Source organism: Musa acuminata, chromosome BXJ2-7 (assembly GCF_036884655.1).
Source record: "Musa acuminata AAA Group cultivar baxijiao chromosome BXJ2-7, Cavendish_Baxijiao_AAA, whole genome shotgun sequence".
Lineage (NCBI taxonomy): Eukaryota > Viridiplantae > Streptophyta > Magnoliopsida > Zingiberales > Musaceae > Musa > Musa acuminata.
The window spans coordinates 31,292,212-31,312,150 of NC_088344.1; the positions used below are offsets into that span (position 1 = coordinate 31,292,212).

The 19,939-nt window shown below is 33.7% G+C and overlaps 2 protein-coding genes across 2 annotated transcripts; both read left to right on the forward strand.

Moving 5' to 3' along the window:
• The first annotated feature begins 575 nt into the window (after positions 1-575).
• Positions 576-2,407, forward strand: LOC135616393 (alpha-humulene synthase-like). Its single transcript, XM_065115581.1, has 3 exons — positions 576-704; positions 862-1,120; positions 2,031-2,407. Exons 1-3 carry the CDS (start codon positions 576-578, stop codon positions 2,405-2,407), a joined length of 765 nt encoding a protein of 254 aa, XP_064971653.1.
• A 12,577-nt stretch (positions 2,408-14,984) lies between these two features.
• Positions 14,985-18,777, forward strand: LOC103992270 (alpha-humulene synthase). The gene is made up of 7 exons (XM_065115400.1): positions 14,985-15,131; positions 15,294-15,552; positions 16,248-16,620; positions 16,800-17,018; positions 17,217-17,352; positions 17,553-17,801; positions 18,281-18,777. Exons 1-7 carry the CDS (start codon positions 15,003-15,005, stop codon positions 18,572-18,574), a joined length of 1,659 nt encoding a protein of 552 aa, XP_064971472.1. The 5' UTR covers positions 14,985-15,002; the 3' UTR covers positions 18,575-18,777.
• The last annotated feature ends 1,162 nt before the right edge of the window (positions 18,778-19,939 follow it).

Below are 19,939 nucleotides of genomic sequence, written 5' to 3' on the forward strand. Positions count from 1 at the left end.
TGGAGGTTTGATGATTGAATAAAGATGAAGCATCCCAAAATGAACCAACTCATATGAGTGGATCACTCCTACGAGAATATGTAGATAGGTTTTGAAAGAAATTTAACCCTTTAAAGTAAAAAAGAGTTCGATTAATACACACATGGAAAAAATGTTGAAAGTCAAACTAAAGTTTATATAATATTATTTATAGTTTGAGAGTGAGTAGACTGATATGATGAGTTTCACACTGTTTAGAGTTTATTATAAAACTTAAGTTAATATACGATTATATACATGATTTATAGTTTCTATTCCGAGAGTGAGAGAAAGGGTGATGGATGCACAACTAATTATATCTCGTCTTTTTCCTATATTATTCGAAGCAAAACTAATCATAGGACGTCAATTAAAGATGATGGATAAGCTAAAACTTAAGGCAAGCCAAAAGGAGCGTACAATCCCTGATGACTCATTCGTTATCTTCTTTCTCATAAAACGTGTTACTTACGAAACCAAACCAGATTTAAGACTATAAATTGCTACACAAGGTTGCAGGCTCTCGCCATCCTCTCATCACTTGCATCCAGATCAGAATGGAGAACGTAATTTCGCAGCCACACGTTCCAGGTGATGAAGTGGTGATTCGCAAGTCTGTAAGCTACCATCCCACCGTTTGGGGTGATTACTTTATCTTACAGGCCCAGTCCTCCCCCAGTACACAGGCATGTATATACACATATATCTCACATATGGTTTTAGGCAAGAAACTCTCCGAGAACGAATGGTGTTAATGTTTCATTAACATGAAAAATGTGCGCATGCTGCTTTCTTTCGGTTTTGTTGGTTGAACAATTAATTGCTATGCTATGGAGGATGCAGGAGTGCGATGCAAGGATGCAAGAGAGAGCAGCAGAACTGATGGAGCAGGTAAGAAGCATGTTCAAGGACACTACCGACATCTTGCAAACTATGGACTTGGTCGATTCAATCCAGCTTCTCGGATTGAGTTATCACTTTGAGAAAGAAATAAGTGAATCATTAAAACGAGTCCATGATGCCGATTTGAACTGTCAAGGTCTCTACGAGACTGCTCTCCGGTTTCGACTGCTGAGACAAGAAGGGTATCATGTGACCACTGGTAATATGCTCTTACGTTTCCTTGGAGTAGATGTATTTGTATGTTTTCTCTATAATTATGTTTGCAAAAGTAATTTAATTTGTATTTTAGAAATGATGGAGGATTTTTGTTTTAAGAAGACAACTTAATCAGCCCATCAAAAAAGAAGTCACTGAACAATCAATCCGATGGCTTCTAACAATATTAGCTGGTCATTTTGCTTCATAATTTCTTCTCTGTACATGAGTGACCTCACACTTCTCAAAACGTTTTGATCTCCTATACATATTTTTCAACTATATTAAAAAGATGTACTTATATATATATATATGTATATATATATATATGTATATATATGTATATATATATATATATATATATATGTATATATATATATATGTATATATGTATATATATATATATGTATATGTATATATGTATATATATATATATATATATATATATATATGTATGTATGTATATGTATATATATACATACATATATATATATATATATATATATGTATATATATACATATATATATATATACATATACATATACATATATATATATACATATACATATATATATATATACATACATATATATATATATATATATATATATATATATATATATATATACATATAAATCGTCTATAATTGTTGCTGCCTTACTAGTATAGGAATTGTTTTCCCTTTTCATGACCCTGCAATCAGATAATACACATTTTTCACTGAAAGTTCCTATTGAAACTATCTTTGGCGTATACCATGATTTATATTTGACCTATATTTGAAATATTATAGAGATGAAATTACTATGTTTGATTTCAAGAGAATCAAGGTCATTTTTTGTGAAATTGTTACAATAAAGTAAATAAAATAAAACCACTTTATGTGTTTTCTCAAAACTTTATGAATCAACAGATGTTTTTAACAAGTTCAAAGATGAGGAAGGAAATTTAGTGTCCACCTTGAAGGATGATCCAAAGGGACTTTTAAGCTTATACAATGCGGCTTATCTACGGATACATGAGGAGACCATACTCGATCAAGCTATTTCTTTTACGAGGGACCAGCTTGCGTCCATGTTAAGTGATCTCACACCACCATTAGCAACGCAAGTGAGACTCTTCCTTGAGGGTCCTCTCTGTAGAAGAATGAAAAGGCTCTTGGCACGAAATTACATCTCCATCTACCAAGAGTGTGCGACACGAAATGATGCCTTACTAGAGCTGGCAAAGCTTGACTTCAATCTACTGCAATGTCTTCATCGCGACGAGATTAAGAGCATCTCCATGTAAGTTCTTTCCTACAGTTAGATTGATTGAGAGTTCAGGTTGAGGAGTACACTTGAATACGTAGAACACTGTCATTGTAGAAATGTTTGATTGTGTCCATCTTTTTTTATCGATGTTTGGATTGACAATAACATTGTGGTTTGTGGATTGCATTGAAGATGGTGGAATGATTTATTCCTCTCAAAAAATCTAAGTTTTGCACGAGATCGGGTGGTTGAATGTTATTATTGGATACTTGCGATATACTTTGAACCTCACTATTCTCGTGCACGAGTGATTACCACCAAGGTGATGGCCATGACTTCCATCTTGGATGATATCTATGATCTCTATAGCACATTGGAGGAGAGTCAACTACTCACTGAAGTAATTCAAAGGTTTGGAAATCTCTTGCTTTTGGATAGTGTTTTTTTGTTTTATTATTGTCGAGAATGAGATATCTTATCTCAATTGATTATAATAGTTTGATTCTTTGTGGATAAAGCAACATTAAGCTAATTCGTAGGTGGGATGCCAAGGCTGTTCATCAGCTACCAGAGTATATGAAGGGCTATTTTCTGAAGCTAATCCATACTTTTGAAGAATTCGAAAATTTACTAGCACCTAGTGAGAAGTATCGTTTATTTTATCTTAAGGAAGCGGTAATTTTTTTATTATTTTAATGGATTTCAATTTAGATTAGTGTGATGAATTAATATTTGCTAAACAAGAAAAATCTGATTGCACATTTCTTTTTTTTATCCACTCTACAAATTCCAAGTCGTGCTATACTTCTTAGTGATTTTTGCCTTCTTATTTCTTACACAACGTCACCGTTTCCTCACCTTTATCATAGATGAAAGGTTTATCAAGATCCTATCTCGAGGAAAACAAATGGGCTTCCAAACAGTATGTGCCAAAATTAGAAGAACATCTGCAAATCTCGCTCATCAGTTCAGCCTATCCTTTGCTTGTTTGTGCTTCTTTTGTTGGAATGGGAGAAGTAGCAACTAAGGAGGCATTTGAGTGGGTTGCTAGTTTCCCTAAGATCGTCAAGGCTTCTGCATTAATTGCTCGTATCGCCAATGATTTCGTTTCACATGAGGTAACTTATTATTAATTTTGAATTTTGAAAACCTTATTTAACATACTTATTGATCTTACAAAATAAAATATATCATATTTTCTTATATAAACACCACAAAATTTAAAGAGAAAAAAACATTTTCAAACAAAACAAAGAACTATAATTTTGAGTTTATTAAAACGATAGTTTGCAGCTTGATGCTATGCACGGTAGACAATGTAAAACTTAATAATATAATCACAGGAGAGGATAATATACATATTGGAAGGGAGAAGAGGTAAAACTAAATAATATAACTTTATTCATCATCAGTCCTCTAATTATGCACTAACCTATAGTTTTATTTGAACTCCTAGTCCTACAAAACTCCAAGCATGAGGATATTGATCAAAGCTAAGTTTATTACTTCCAAATATATAGAGTTCCATGCTTTTTTATTTTGTGATACTTGCAGCTTGAGCAAACCAGGGAACATGTTGCCTCTACAGTCCAATGCTACATGAAAGAGTTTGGTACAAATGTGCATGTGGCATGCGAGAAACTCCAAGTTTTGATTGAAGATGCATGGAAAGATGTAAATAAAGAGTGCCTTAATCCGACTATAATATCCATGCCTTTGCTTGAAAGGACAGTCAACCCTGTGTCTATTTAACGATATTTATAAGGATATTGATGGATACACAAACTCATCTATTTATACCATAGACAATATTTCTTTGTTATTGGTGCACCATATTGATATTTGATCATGTACTCCTATCAATCCTATGGTTTGTATCTTAATCAGCAGAATGATCGATAGTATTATTATTGTTAAAGATATTAAATCATTGTTGAAAGAGTCAGTAAATTTAAGTTTCTTGTGCTAGCCATACGAAGCTCTAGTCAATAAATCATTAGGAAAGCCTTTCTATGTTAGTTTGCTATAAAGCCTCTTGTTTAAGGAATATATATATATATATATATCCATATTTAATATTTTAAATTATAATATATTAATTTATGATTTAATTTGTGCATCTTAATGGATAAGTATTGTTACTCGATGTAATGTCGTATTGGCACATGGAAATGCTTATCTACCTACAAGAACTCTATCGATGATAGTTTAGTAATCTTCTCTATATGTGATGTTGGCGAACCTCTAATGCAGGTAGCAATATTCGTATAAAGCCAATACAAGTCAAAGAACATGGAATCTTGTTTTATTCCATAAAATTTGCTGCGTGAACAAATTAGGGAGCATGTTACCTCCACTGTACAGTGCTACATCATTGTGTGGCATGTTAAAAGCTTCAAGATTTGGTTGACGACACACGGAACCAAAAGTGTCTCAACCGAAATGCATTTCCCGTTCCATTGCCTGAAACTATAGTAAATTATACATGAATGATTAGAAGTGTTATATCAAGTTCATATGGATGCATACACCAATTTCACAAGTTCAGCCCTTTGTTACTTACATCATATCCTATTCATCATGTTGCCATTCTTATTACTCCTTAATGACAAATAGTAAAAGAATAACTAAATTTATTTAAGTAGTTTAAGTATATTAAAAAAACGATCCTTTTTAATTTGAATCAGACGATTCCAGCAAATGAATCAATTCATCTGTTCTAGTTTTCCAAGAAGCCAGCCTAATAAATGGACCAGATGGATCAGTTGAATTTCTGGTTTTATCCCATCTGGTTTTTTTGAACTATGATTCGATTAATGATTGATTTCTATTTTTGTGTAAAAGATTAATAAACGAAGTTAAGAGAAAAATGTTGATCATTACTTAAGAGTTTCCTTTGAAAAAACTGTCCTAAATATAAACTAAAAGTTCTGCCAAAGCGACGAAGTACAATTGTTGTTGCTACTGCGCAAGTTGCAAAAACGAATAGGCGTCATCCATTAACTATTCATTTTGGAATCATCTTGTTTAATCTTATGCTTGTAGTATCTTGTACCATCATCATCATCATCATCATTATTATTATTATCTAATTTACTGTGTTGATGGGACACCAAGCCTGTATGTCACCAACCGACGTAATTAATGGAATGCTATCTTCTCAAGTATAGATGGAAAGCAGTAAGTAATGTCACATATATTTTCTCAACGAAGCAGGAAAAAGTCCTCTTGAGCAAGAATATTAAAAGGAGGAGTACCTATTCGACTCGGTTACATGCAAATTAGGGTAGTTGTTCAATGCGTTTGGGACGGATCCAAGCGATAAGTCCGTATATCATTCCCGCTTATTTATACATTTAATTTTATAAAAAAATAAATCCTTGAGGATTCTTATTCAGTTTCAAAACTACATTACACGAGCAAGACCACGAAACATTGGATCTTTGGGAACGCAAATAAATGTGATGGTGCAGAGCGCCTTAGATAAAGCTGCCCAGAAGAAGTTAATTAAACTTTTTTTTTTTTAAATGGTAAGCGGTAAAGACGAAATTTAATCTCCAGATTTTACAGTGATAACAAAAGTTAGAGCCTATGAAGCTAACTAATGACCACATTTATTGGATTTTCTAAATTATGAGATAATTTACTTCCTTCAAAATTTAACAAGTTTCAAATGTATCACCATACACCATGGAGATTTTTCATCTTTCTTCAAGGCTTTATTCCTTCCCCATTTGTAAGCTTAATTCTTTCAAAAGAATGCAACTGCACTACTCCATGCTCTTTCTTATAATCTCGCCCGATCCGCATGTCTGATAAAGAAACTAATCCCTCCCGTAAAAGGCCCATCAAAGTTGCTCTCCCATTTTACTTTACTTCCATCTCCCTTCATCTCCCTACAAGGAAGGATGTGGATTCCACTACGGCTTGTCCCACTAAAATCCATGCTAAGCCACATAAAACCAAAGACGGCCCTTATGTCTCTACGCTATCATACTTAACTCTTTATTTTTTTTTTGTATATTTCTCAAACAATCATGGATCCTCGCTGTTACATGATGGAATGGGTGATAGATAAAACCATAAGATATTCCATTTTAATTATCTCTTAGATACTTTTCTTTGTTTCTATGAGTTGTAATCAGGACCGTTTTAATTCTCTACATGATCTCAACATTACATTTGCATTTGTGAGTTTCGACCGGATCCACTTGATGTTACAAATTTAAATAATTTTAAAGCGTAGGTTAATTGAATACGACTCTTGGAGTTGATTAGTTGGGTCCCTTTAGCTCTCCTATCCAAACTGTACATATAGTAAGATGATGATATATAAAGAGAAATAAACTTTTGTATATGAATAAATACTAACAAGTCATAACACGTAGCGAAATTAAATTGAATCACAATCAAATAGAATATCAAGATTACATGGAAAACCCCTTCAACGTGAAGGGTAAAAACCATGGGGTAAACTAGAGATAATCCACTATAATAATAATGAATATACGAATCTCAGTCTTTTGCCCATATCCCTAGCAACAATCTCAAGAGAATAACTGGGATATAAGAATTATGTCACTGTGTACAATATCTAAATTCTCCCCAAGCAATCATAGCAAGTATCTATTGTAAATCTGATCTAACCTGAGATGTGAACATTGTTGGATGATTGAAAACAGTTTTTCTGCGTTGTCCTTGTCTTCTTTACTTTCTTTCTCTTGTTTTTCTGCCATTTTCTCATGCTATTTTGAAATCAATTAGCTATTGCAAAAATCTGTCTCGTTGCTACAGTTTTCCTCTTTTTTTCGTAGCCACCACACTCCCTATTAGATCTAGGGTTTCACTTGAAAGGGGGTAGGCTATGGGCTGTTAAAGCCACTATGGGCTGAACCTGGTGGGCTATCAACCCAACAACCTCCCTTTTCAGCCCATAAGGGAGACTGTCTCATGACTCCTAAATGTGAAGCCATGACGATCAACTGTCGGCATATCTCTTGTCTTTCTTTTGGTAAAGTGTTTGTCAATATGTTTGTTCCGTTATCATATGTATGAATTTTCTGAAGCTGCAATTGCTTCTCTTCGAGTACATTTCGAATCCAGTGATATCTGATCTCTATATGCTTTGACTTGATGCCATACTAGAGCTTGCCAAGCTGCTGCAGTCTCTTCAAGGTGAGGAGCTCAAGGCGACTTCCATGTAGGTTTTACTTTTTCATATTATCTTCAGTTTGTTATAAAGCAGTTTGATTTGAAAAGATCACAGAAGCTGTTAGGTTACGTGTTTTAGATCTATCTTTGAATTTGACAGTAACATTATAGTTAGTGGATTGCATGAAGGTGCTTGTTTGGCTTGTTCCTTTTCACATTGCTTCGTAATTTATTATTATTTTGGATATAGATCTTTCTTAACCTAGTTATTATATTTTTTAAATTATATTAAATCAAAATCCTGCGATTACATCAGTCATCCTGAACAGCCTTTCCCTTTTCAATTCTGAATTCCCTTGCCAAAACGATAATTCCCTATTTAGTTTCTCAAAATTTGTGGATCCATGGACGACCATATTACCTTTTGAAAAATATGGATAATATAAAATTCATCAAAAGAGGGCAATAAACCGAAAATATTTCTGATTATATTAAGTATTGAGTGATCATTGTTGAGTTTTTACGAACCCATAATGGGTCTTTCCCGTCGACAGCTATAAGCGAAACCCCTCGAGACTCACCTTACCAATTCAATCAAAGTGCGATGAAACACAATGCCAACCTGGTAGGTAGCATTAAAAAAGTTTTTATTACGTAACCTCCAAATCCTCCATCGCAGAGAGAGAGAGAGAGGGAGAGCAACCATAACTTACATTCTCTTACATGAATACCATAAAAACATTTTTAGAAAAATTGTGAAACTATACAAAAGAACCTGCAATGCTTGTAAAAATATCCAATGTTTAAGTTTACATAGTCATAAAAAAAAAATAGAATCAATAGAAGTCAAACGACTTGCTATTTTTTATCTTGTTTCATGAAATTTGCAGCGTGAGCAATCTATGGAGAATGTTGCCTCCATGGTGGAAAGCTATATGAAAGAGTATGGAACAAGCATGCCACGAGAAGCTTCAAAACTTGGTTGAAAACGCATGAAAGGAACTGAACCAAGAGTGCGTTAAGTCGACTGTATTCCCCTGCCATTACTTGAAAGGATAATCAATTAACCATCAATGATTGGAACTATATACCAAGTTCATGTTCACGGATAGACCAACTATATTGGTTATACCAAGGATAATATATCTTTAATACTTGTTAATCTTATTCCGATTTGATTATTTTATCATTATATGGCCAAATCATATGTTACTCTAGATTTTGATATTTTTGTCATGTTTTTACGAGTGTGTGCACATAAGTATAGGCACGCATGTGTATATGCATATATTCATGTATACGGCTATGTATATACATGCATGCTTGCATATAATGATATATAACATGTGTTCCTAGTTATTATGAAGAAGAGTCTTTCGTATTTCGGGTGTGAAAATATACAAATTATATTTTGTAATTTTTACAAAAAAAGCTTTTTGTATATTTTGTAAACTACTAATCTTACTGCCCCATGTACAATTAATCACTTTGAGAGAGAGTTGGAATGAGAAAGGGAAGGAGAGAGACTTGTCAAAAATAGAGACCTACAACTTCTCAATAATAAAGTCGAATATATTTTTTAATATTCTGATCATATATAAACAAAAAAATGTTATCTAACTCCAATTTTATTTAGCTTGACTTTCTAACAAAATATTTTATAGCCCTATAAAATTATTATATTATTTTTTTAATTTATCCCTATATAATACACATGATACAAGTGGCCTATGTTTTAGTTACATTTCTAAATTGCTGTCATAAATTGTATTTATAAGGTTATTATGATTGCTTTTTCTACGACAAGATTGGACAACACGTCAAATGAGTCACACTCAGCTATGTGGAGCTGATCCAGCTGATGTGGATATAGATTAATTGAATTATGCAAGCAATGTGGATGATGGGATGGTTTATGATATTTTTAATTTTTTTTATAGAAATTAGATTGATGTGATCACGAGAGAAAGGAGACTAGATTGATGTGATTGGATGCTATCCTTCTTGACAATCTCAACACGTCTCCAACCAATCCAAAGGACAACAATACAATAAATCACTTTCAATTAATACAATCATAGAAAAAATTAATGATGGGGAAGTAATATAATTGTTTTGCTTTGTAGTACAGAATATTAGATTGATGCCATTATAGAGTAAAAAAAACCAAAATCATAGTCTTTATGTATGAGATTTAAATTAAATGAGATGTGTAGTAAATAAAATTTTATATTAATTCTTGTTATGTTTTCTAAAATGGTATTAAAGTAAAATGGATAATATCTTTTTGATACTTGTTAATCATATTCCGATTTGATCATATTACCATTCTATGGCCAAAATATATGTTTGGCTATAGAATATCTTAGACTATATTACTTCTGCTATGTTTCTATGAGTATGCGCACGTGAGTATGGGCATGCACGTCTACATGCGCATATTCGTGCGTATGTCTATATGTATGCAAGCATGGGTTTATGTAACAATATATAACATGTGTTCCAAGTTATTATGAAGAAGAGTCCTTTGTATTTTTTGATCTGATAATATAAAAAATCTATTAGCAATTTTTTTTAAAAAAAAAGCATTTTGTATTTTGGAACCCAAACTACTAATCTTGGTGCTCCTCGTACAATTAACCACTTTAAGGGAGAGTTGGAATGGAAAAGGGAAGGAGAGAGACGTACAACTTTTCATATATAAACAAAAAATGTTTTCTAAGTCCAATTTTGTTTAACTCGACTTTGATGAACAATATTTTATAGTGCTATGAAATTATTATATTATTTTTTAATTCATCCCTATATAATACACATGATACAATTGGCTCATGCTTTAGTTATATTTCTAAATTGATACGATAAATTGTATTTGCAACGCTATTATGGTTTGTTTTTGTACGACAAGATAGGCCAACACGTTCGATGAATCACATTCAACTATATAGATCTGATCCAACCGACATCGACATAGATTAAATGAATCATGCAGGCAATGTGGCTGATGGGAAGGTTTTTATTTATTTTCTTCTACAGAAATTAGATTGATGTGATCGGGCATACATTCTCATTCCAGATAAAGGTATCTAGATCCAATTGACTACCATCTTTCTTGTGGGAGCTTTTTAATAAACAGGTTAATGTTAGATAAACTTCATTTGATCCAATCAAGTGATGAATAGAGATAGGTTTGTAACTATTCCTCGTTGTCTTTGAAGGATATGGCAACCTTGACAATCTCAATCCATTATCCAACGAATCCAAAGGAATAATTAATGCAATCATAGAAATAATTAATGACATATTATTGTTGTTCTTTATAGTACAAATATTAGACTGATGCCATTAGACAACCTTTCTTTTGGAGTCAAACAGAACTGAAATCATAATCTTTATATATGAGGTTTAAATTAAGCGGGACGGGAAGTAAGTAAAATTTTATATTAGCACTTGTTATATTTTTTTAACAAGTAAAAATTTTATGAATATATTATATAAGAACACAATAAAAAAATTATAGTTTTTAATTCCGTATGGCACCCTAAATTAGACCGGTCAATCCTCCTATTTAAATAGATAGTTCTCAAAATTAAATTAAATATCAGCCCAATTAGACCAATCTAAATTAAAATTAACAAAAGATAAAAATTAATCAAAAATTGATTTTTTTTCTAAATTCGATCAAAATGAGATTGATCAAATCTACTTTTAGTCAATTAGTTAAAATATGGCCAAAATCAAATTTGATTAAAGAAGGTCAAATTAGTCAATTTTATAATTTAGGATATAAGTCAAAAATATTTAATTCGAAAGACAAAACTATAATTTTTCAGAATATGTAGTAAAAATATCTGATTTTTAAAGGGCAAAGCTGTTAAGGCTGAAATTAAAAGAATTTATAAAGGTAAAAAATGTAATTTTAATGGATGAAACCATAATCGCTCAAGGCATGTGGCCACCGTAATGCATGGCATGTCCCTTGCCTGTAGCTATTGCGGTGCGCGACCATCCATCACCTACACATTGTCAATCTAGATTCCCTTCGTGACGCCCATGTGCATGGTCATTCGCTCTTTACCAGCGGCCAACACTTTTCGATGATGCAATATAGCCATTGCCCGACAATCATCATTCATAACCAATCCCTCATCGATGTTCCTTTCCCTCGTGCACGGCTATCATCACTATACGAGACTCATTGGCCACATATGTCCATGTCGACGGATGCCCCTTGGGACTCTAGCGTCCCATCAATATCGGCCATGGCCAGTACACGCCATCATAGTGGCATCATTGTAATTATTGATCAAAAGTAGCACCCTGCCTTGCTATGCTACGACATGCAGCGACATCATGATCAGGGCATGTCGCCGAGGCTCTAATAGTAATTATAAGCATAAAAACTATAATTATGATATTATTATATAAAAAAAATTTACTGTTAAAATTAAATATGACTATGGTTCATGACACAAAGATGTGTGCATATAGGAATATTTTATGAGTGTTCTTAATCATACCTCTTGTTTAATATTATTTTATTTTTTTATTAAAAAAGTTTCTCTTTTAATTGTATTGTAATATTCTGTTTTTATCATTTTCTTGCTCCCCATCCTCACAGATCCTCTTCTTTTAAATACATGTCTTGAAACTCTTATAATATGTTTATTCTCATTTTCAATACCGAATGATATTTTTGTTTGAAAAAAAAGAGTGCCGATAGATGAGAGAAATTGATTGTATACAATTAAAGCACAAGATGGTGTCATAATGGAAGGATTAGCAATTCTTAAAGCCCTAAATATGCTTCTGCTAACATCGTCACCGACGTAAACAGCACAATATACACTCCCTGATTCCTAGATGGCATTGCCTTTTACATTGCTATCCTTTGTACCAAGCTGAAGGTTGTTAAGTTCAGCTTCATCACTAACAATCACCATCTTGCATTTGTTTGGGGAGAACTCACGAGGTACTCTTCCTTTTGGAATGCTGTTGCAACAGCCCTGCCTAGCAGCTGTAACTCACTTTCTTAGGTGCTAATGCGTCTCATGTGAGGTTGCAGTTCCAGATGACTTCCCGTATTGAAGTCGTGGAGCTGATCATCCACCACAGAGAAGGGAATAAGCACAGCCACATGTTCGCCGGAAGGCTTGAAACACGAGGACAGACTCATCGGCCGACTGATGGAAAAGCTCTCCATGAAATAGATTGTGGCACGAGACGTCCCATCATGTCCGTGGGGTTCGGAACCTTCCATAAGAAGTCTTTAATATTTGGAGATCCCATCATAGATATGAATTCCAATAATTTTCTTCTATTATATATTAAGAAATTCCGCCAACATGTTGTTTTTGCCTATTCATTTAAGCATAATTGGATAGATTTTGGAAAGAAGTTTTTCTTGTTTAACTTTTGTCAAAAAGAAACTTTTATTTCTAGAATTTTTTAATTATATATATATATATATATATATATATATATATATATATATGTTTAATATCTGGAATACTCTTAAGTTGATAGTCACCTACCAACAGATCGGTCAGAGCTGTTGACTGTGCTGCAATTAAAGCACACAATACTGTAATAGCGGAAGGAATAGCAACTTGAAACCCTAAATTTTTTACAGCGCAGGAGGGCTTAAGCAAGATATGGATTCTGCAGTCTTTAATAATGCTACTCTTTGTATGAGGCTGAAGGTTGTGGAGTTCAGCTTCATCCCCCACACAACTTAACACTTCTGCTCACAATCATCTTTATTTTGGGAAGGCTGATGCGACAGCCTTGCCTAGCAGCCGCAACACTCTTTCTTAAGTGCTAATGCATTCCCTTTGACAAACGATTGATGGATGACAAGGAGGAGCATAGCCTCGACAAAGTGAACATGCTGTTGCCATGGGAATCCATAGTCCCTTGTGTTGGAATTCCTTATAAATTCCAACACAAGGGGACATGCTCTTGCCATCTGCCAGCTTTAGTTTTTTTTCCACATAAAAAGTGGAGACTATGGAGTTGCTGTCACTTGCTCCAGGTGATGAGGTTGTGGTTCGCAAGTCTGCAGGCTATCATCCGAGCGTGTGTGGAGACTGCTTTATCATGTTATACCACTTAAGGATCTGATAACAAAATGTTCAATGAATAGTATATACGCAGCAGATTTAGATGATCTAATAGTACGTACATCCAGATTTAGATAATCTCCAAAACTTTCAATGAATAGTATGTACACAGAAGCTTAGCTGATAAAAACCTGACGATTAATAGTAAGGCCATGAAATCAAATCCCGCTTGCAAATGGTGAAAAAAAAAAAACTCTATTGGATCTACATTGCTTAGGTCATACATCCTTGGGTTTCGTAATGATGGCATAAATATATCATTATAGATTCGAATAATTCATAGATTTAAGTTTATCCCATGTCGGCCTCGCCAAGCATCGACATGTGGGCAATCAACTTCCAAATCCTTTCATCTAATAATCTCATGTGAACTTTTTTTTTTTTTGTATGTTAACATATTTATATCAAAGAGACGATCTCTCTTTGAAATTAGTAATTGCTGCTTTAGTACTATGCCGTGCAACCAACCACACACATCCACATCTGGGAAAAATATTTGAGAATTCTATTACTGAAACTTGATTACTCCGAACAAGAAAATCTATAGATTCCTTGGTTATATCTTAATCTTAACAACAAGTCAAAATGAAACTATTGATCTCAATATCTACTTTGTTAGGATTTGGAATTTCTCACTCAGTCTTATGCTCAAAATTGGTCCCAAACACCTTCTCTAGCATGAACCCTTTTGTGTTTTAATTTTTCGTTATGTTATGTCATGTTATTTTTAATTAATTATTTTATAAAATGAGAATTATTTCATTGATTAATCAAATTGGAGGTTTGATGATTGAATAAAGATGAAGCATCCCAAAATGAACCAACTCATATGAGTGGATCACTCCTACAAGAATATGTAGATAGGTTTTGAAAGAAATTTAACCCTTTAAAGTAAAAAAGAGTTCGATTAATACAAACATGGAAAAAAATTGAAATTTAAACTAAAGTTTATATAATATTATTTATAGTTTGAGAGTGAGTAGAGATGAGTTTGACACTGTTTAGAGTTTATTATAAAACTTAAGTTAGTATACGATTATATACATGATTTATAGTTTCTATTACGAGAGTGAGAGCAAGGGTGATGGATGCAAAACTAATTATATCTCGTCTTATTCCTATATTATTGGATGCAAAACTAATCATACCACTTGCAAGATATTCTATTGGGCGTCAATTAAAGATGATGGATAAGCTAAAACATAAGCCAATCAAAAAGGAGCGTACAGTCCCTGATGGCCCATTCGTTATCTTCTTTCTCATAAAACGTGACACTTAGGAAACCAAACCAGATTCAAGATTCTATAAATTGCTACACGAGGCTGCAGCCATCCTCTCATCACTTGCATCTAGATCAGAATGGAGAACGTGATTTCGCAGCCACGCGTTCCAGGTGATGAAGTGGTGATTCGCAAGTCTGCAAGCTACCATCCCACCGTTTGGGGTGATTACTTTATCTTACAGGCCGAGTCCTCCCCCGGTACACAGGCATGTATATACACATATATCTCACATATGTTCTAAGTTTTAGGCAAGAAACTCTCCGAGAACGAATGGTGTTAATGTTTCATTAACATGAAAAATGTGCGCTTGCTACTTTCTTTCGGTTTTGTTGGTTGAACAATTAATTGCTATGCTTGGAGGATGCAGGAGTGCGATGCAAGGATGCAAGAGAGAGCTGCAGAACTGATGGAGCAGGTAAGAAGCATGTTCAAGGACACTACCGACATCTTGCAAACTATGGACTTGGTCGATTCAATCCAGCTTCTCGGATTGAGTTATCACTTCGAGAAAGAAATAAGTGAAGCATTAAACCGAGTCCATGATGCCGATTTTAACAATCATGGTCTCTACGATACTGCTCTCCGGTTTCGCCTGCTGAGACAACAAGGGTATCATGTGACCCCTGGTAATATGCTCTTACGTTTCCTTGGAGTAGATGTATTTGTATGTTTTATCTATAATTATGTTTGCAAAAAAGAAGTCACTGAACAATCAATCCGATGGCTTCTAACAATATTAGCTGGTCATTTTGCTGCATAATTTCTTCTCTGTACATGAATGACCTCACACTTCTCAAAACGTTTTTATCTCCTATAACAACTATATTAAAAAGATGTACTTTGTTCTCTCTCTCTCTCTCTCTCTCTCTCTCTCTCTCTATATATATATATATATATATATATATATATATATATATATATATGTGTGTGTGTGTATATATGTATATATATATGTATATATAAAGGTATAAATATACATATATGTATATATACATATATATACATATATATATATATATATGTATATATATATATAAATATATACATATATATACATATATATATGTATGTATATATATATATACATATATATATATATATTAATTCCAAAACAATACGATCTTCTTTAATCATCTTTTTTTTAATTCACTCATAGACGTTGGCAGTACCAAAAATATTTTCTCCGGTAAAATAGACGTAAAAATCACACACAAAAGTCATTGTATTGATTATCACGTAATCACTTAAAACGGTAAATTAATTTTGATAATATGACTGTTTGTTTTTTTCTCAAAATAGAAAATCTTATGTATTTCTGTAGTTGTCTTTAACAAGTTCAAAGATGAGGGAGGGAGTTTCATGTCTACCTTGGGGAGTGATGTGAAAGGACTGTTAAGCTTGTACAACGCAGCCTATCTTGGGACTCATGGGGAGATCATTCTTGATGAAGCCATCTCTTTTACGAGGAATTACCTAGTGTCTGCATCAGCCGATCTTAAACCACCATTAACAACGCAAGTGTCTCTCGACCTCGAGACACCTCTCTGTAGAAGAATGAGAAGGCTCTTGGCAAGAGAATACATCTCTATATACCAAGAGGATGCCACACGAGTTGATGCCATCCTGGAGCTTGCAAAGTTGGACTTCAATTTGTTGCAATCTCTTCATCGCGAGGAACTTAAGAACATCACCAAGTAAGCTCCTCCTCACTTTTGAATTCCCTGGAGAGATATTTCTTCTGGAATTTTATAAAGAAAAAAGATACAATCAAGTTGCAAATGTAAACAAGCGAAGGCTAATTGCTGAGCTTGGTTCCTCCTCCCATCAAACATTAATTGATATGTAATCATTTTGATTTGTGAACGACTTGAAGGTGGTGGAATGATTTAGCCTCCTCAAAAATTCTCTGTTTTGCTCGAGATAGATCGGTGGAATGCTATTTCTGGATCCTGGGAGTATACTTTGAACCCTATTATTCTCGTGCACGAGTGATAACGACCAAGGTGATTGCCCTTACTTCAATTTTGGACGACATATATGATGTTTATAGCACATTGGAGGAGAGTCAACGACTAACTGAGGCAATTCAAAGGTTCGTAAATCTCATATCCATGGACAGATTACCTTTTACTATCATAGCTCAATCGATGATAACAAAAAGTGCCACTGATAATATCACATAAGAAAATAAAATATCGCACAATAGTTTTAGTCATTGTGTATAGCAAAATAACAACATGTATGTTGATGTTCTATTTTTCTAAAGATGGTGAAACTAATACATATGCAGGTGGGACGTGAAGATTATTCCTCAATTACCAGAGTACATGAAAGATTATTATCTAAAGCTAATGCACACCTTTGAAGAGTTTGAAGATTTATTGGCTTCCAGTGAGAAATATCGCATAACCTATCTAAAGGAAGTGGTGAGTGATGAGATTATAAGGTTATTCTTATTTTCACTTTTATTAATTAGCATTATATAAGTAATAAATGAATCCACTAATGGCCAAAGTAAAGAATAAGCATTTGAGATGCGACAGTATTGAACTTAAATTGTTCCACTTGTAGATGCTACTCATGCATTACAAACATTAAGGAATGGTTCTGTTTTACTTGGGTACAGATGAAAGATTTATCTGAAACTTATTTTGAGGAATCCAAATGGAGAGATCAACATTACGTACCAACTTTGGAAGAACATCTACATATTTCCCTCATCAGTTCAGGACATCCTATGCTCGAATGTGCTTCTTTCGTTGGAATGGGAGAAATAGCAACTAAGGAGGCATTTGAGTGGATTACTAGTTTCCCAAAGATTGTCCAAGCTTCTGCAATAATTTGTCGTATCATGAATGACATTGCTTCACATGAGGTATGGTCATAATATAATCTCCTGTGTTTTATATCATATAAACATTTTTCAAAGTAAATTTTGCACTGATTTCTATCGTAGTAGAAATATGATAACACAAAAAAAAGAAAAAGAAAATAACATACATTCTCCAATTAGATGAGATGGACCATAATTGAGGTTTAATAGGTAATCTCCAAAGTTGTCTTCAATATTCCTTCTATTTATCCCCTCAAAAGCATTTATTGTGTCACTCAATTGCATTATCAAAGTTTTGCTGAACTCCTTAAATGATTTTATATTAAGAAATCTAGTACAAACAAAAAAACTCCCATTCGTAAGCTTCCACATCTGTAGATTCCCAAATTCCTTTCATCTACACCTTATTATTGATAATAGTCTATCAATTTGTTTTAATATAATGAACATGTAAATCCTGAAAGGATCCGTTAGAATTCAATTTGTAGATCATTAATCCTCTTTTTTCATGAAATTTACAGTTGGAACAAACTAGGGAACATGTTGCCTCCACAGTCCAATGCTACATGAAAGAATATGGAACAGATGTGCATGTGGCATGTAAGAAGCTCCAAGTTCTAGCTGATGATGCATGGAAGGATATAAATGAAGAGTGCCTCAATCAAACTGCATTCCCCGTTGCTTTACTTCAAAGGATTGTTAATTTTTCACGAATGATGGAAAATATATATAAGTACATCGATGGATACACCAACTCCTCTACGAAGACAAAGGAATATATCTCTTTGTTACTTGTACATCCTGTTCCACTTTGATTATATGACGATGCTTGCTTCTTCTATGAATCCTTTATTCTGAAATATATGTAAGCCTTTGTAAATGAATGTGTATTGTACTATGCTTGCTTCTTCTACGAATCCTTTATTCTGAAATATATGTAAGCCTTTGTAAATGAACGTGTATTGTACTGGGAAGCTCAAGCTAGTATTATCTATGGAAAACAGAAATCTTTGCTTAACAGTAGTTCAAAGCAATTTGCAAGTTGCTGGTATGTGTTACAAAATTATATTAGCTATTTGCAATTTTCACTCTTTTCAGTCTTGCCAACTTGAGAAAGGCTCTTGAAGCTGCTATGCTAAATAGAGTGTAGGGATGGTGAGGTTGGGTTTTGTAGATGCCTATATCAGATATCAAGAGTATTGTAGATTCCTACATCAGATATCAAGAACAACAGATTTAAAACTAGAAAAGAACAGATTTAAAACTAGAAAAGTGATGAGCAATATAAGAAAACTATAGCTTCAGAAGAAGATGATATAATACAAGCAAGCACTGAAGTGGCTTTACCAGAATCATCACCTAGATCAGCTAGGTTACATGATTCAAGAAGTCCGATTATAAGAAGGATAAGACCAATTTAGGAGCTATATGATGTGACTCAAATAATTGATACTAACAATGATGAACTATCTTTATTTTATCTTTTTGTAGGATATGATCCATTAACCTTCGAAGAAGCTTATAGAGAAAAAAAATAGCGACAAGTTATGAATGAGGAGATTCGTGCCATTAACAAAAATAATACATAGGAGCTTACTACACTTCCGGAAGACTACCAAGCTATCGATGTTAAGTGGATCTTAAAAAAAAAATAAAATACAAAAGGAGAGGTGGAGAAATACATGGTCTGATTGGTTGCAAAGGGATATAAACAACAATATAGGATTGAGCATGAAGAAGTATTTGCACCAGTTGCTCAATTGGAGATAGTAAGATTACTTATCTCTCTAGAAGCTCAAATGAAATGAAAAATTTTACAAATGGATATCAAATCTATTGGGAAATCTTGGGGGCGACATCACATGCATAGCGGAAGAACAAGAAAAACAAAATCCCCTATTCCCAAAGAGATGTTTGTCGTCGTGCAAAGATTGATACGCAAAATTCGCGAAACTTAAAACTGCATATAGAGTAGATTGTGTTACCTAGAGAGATTGTATATCTCTGTTTCCTTGTAGATCTTTAGGAGAGGGTGAAGGAGGTCAAGCGTCCTCCTCTCTAGCAGTGATCCACACAGCAGGGTTGCGACAACGTTCCTCAAAACTCTAGGCCTACTCTAAGGTGGAGAGGGGGAGGAGAATAGGAGAGGCAAGCAAAGACTCTAACCTATGAGGCTCTGA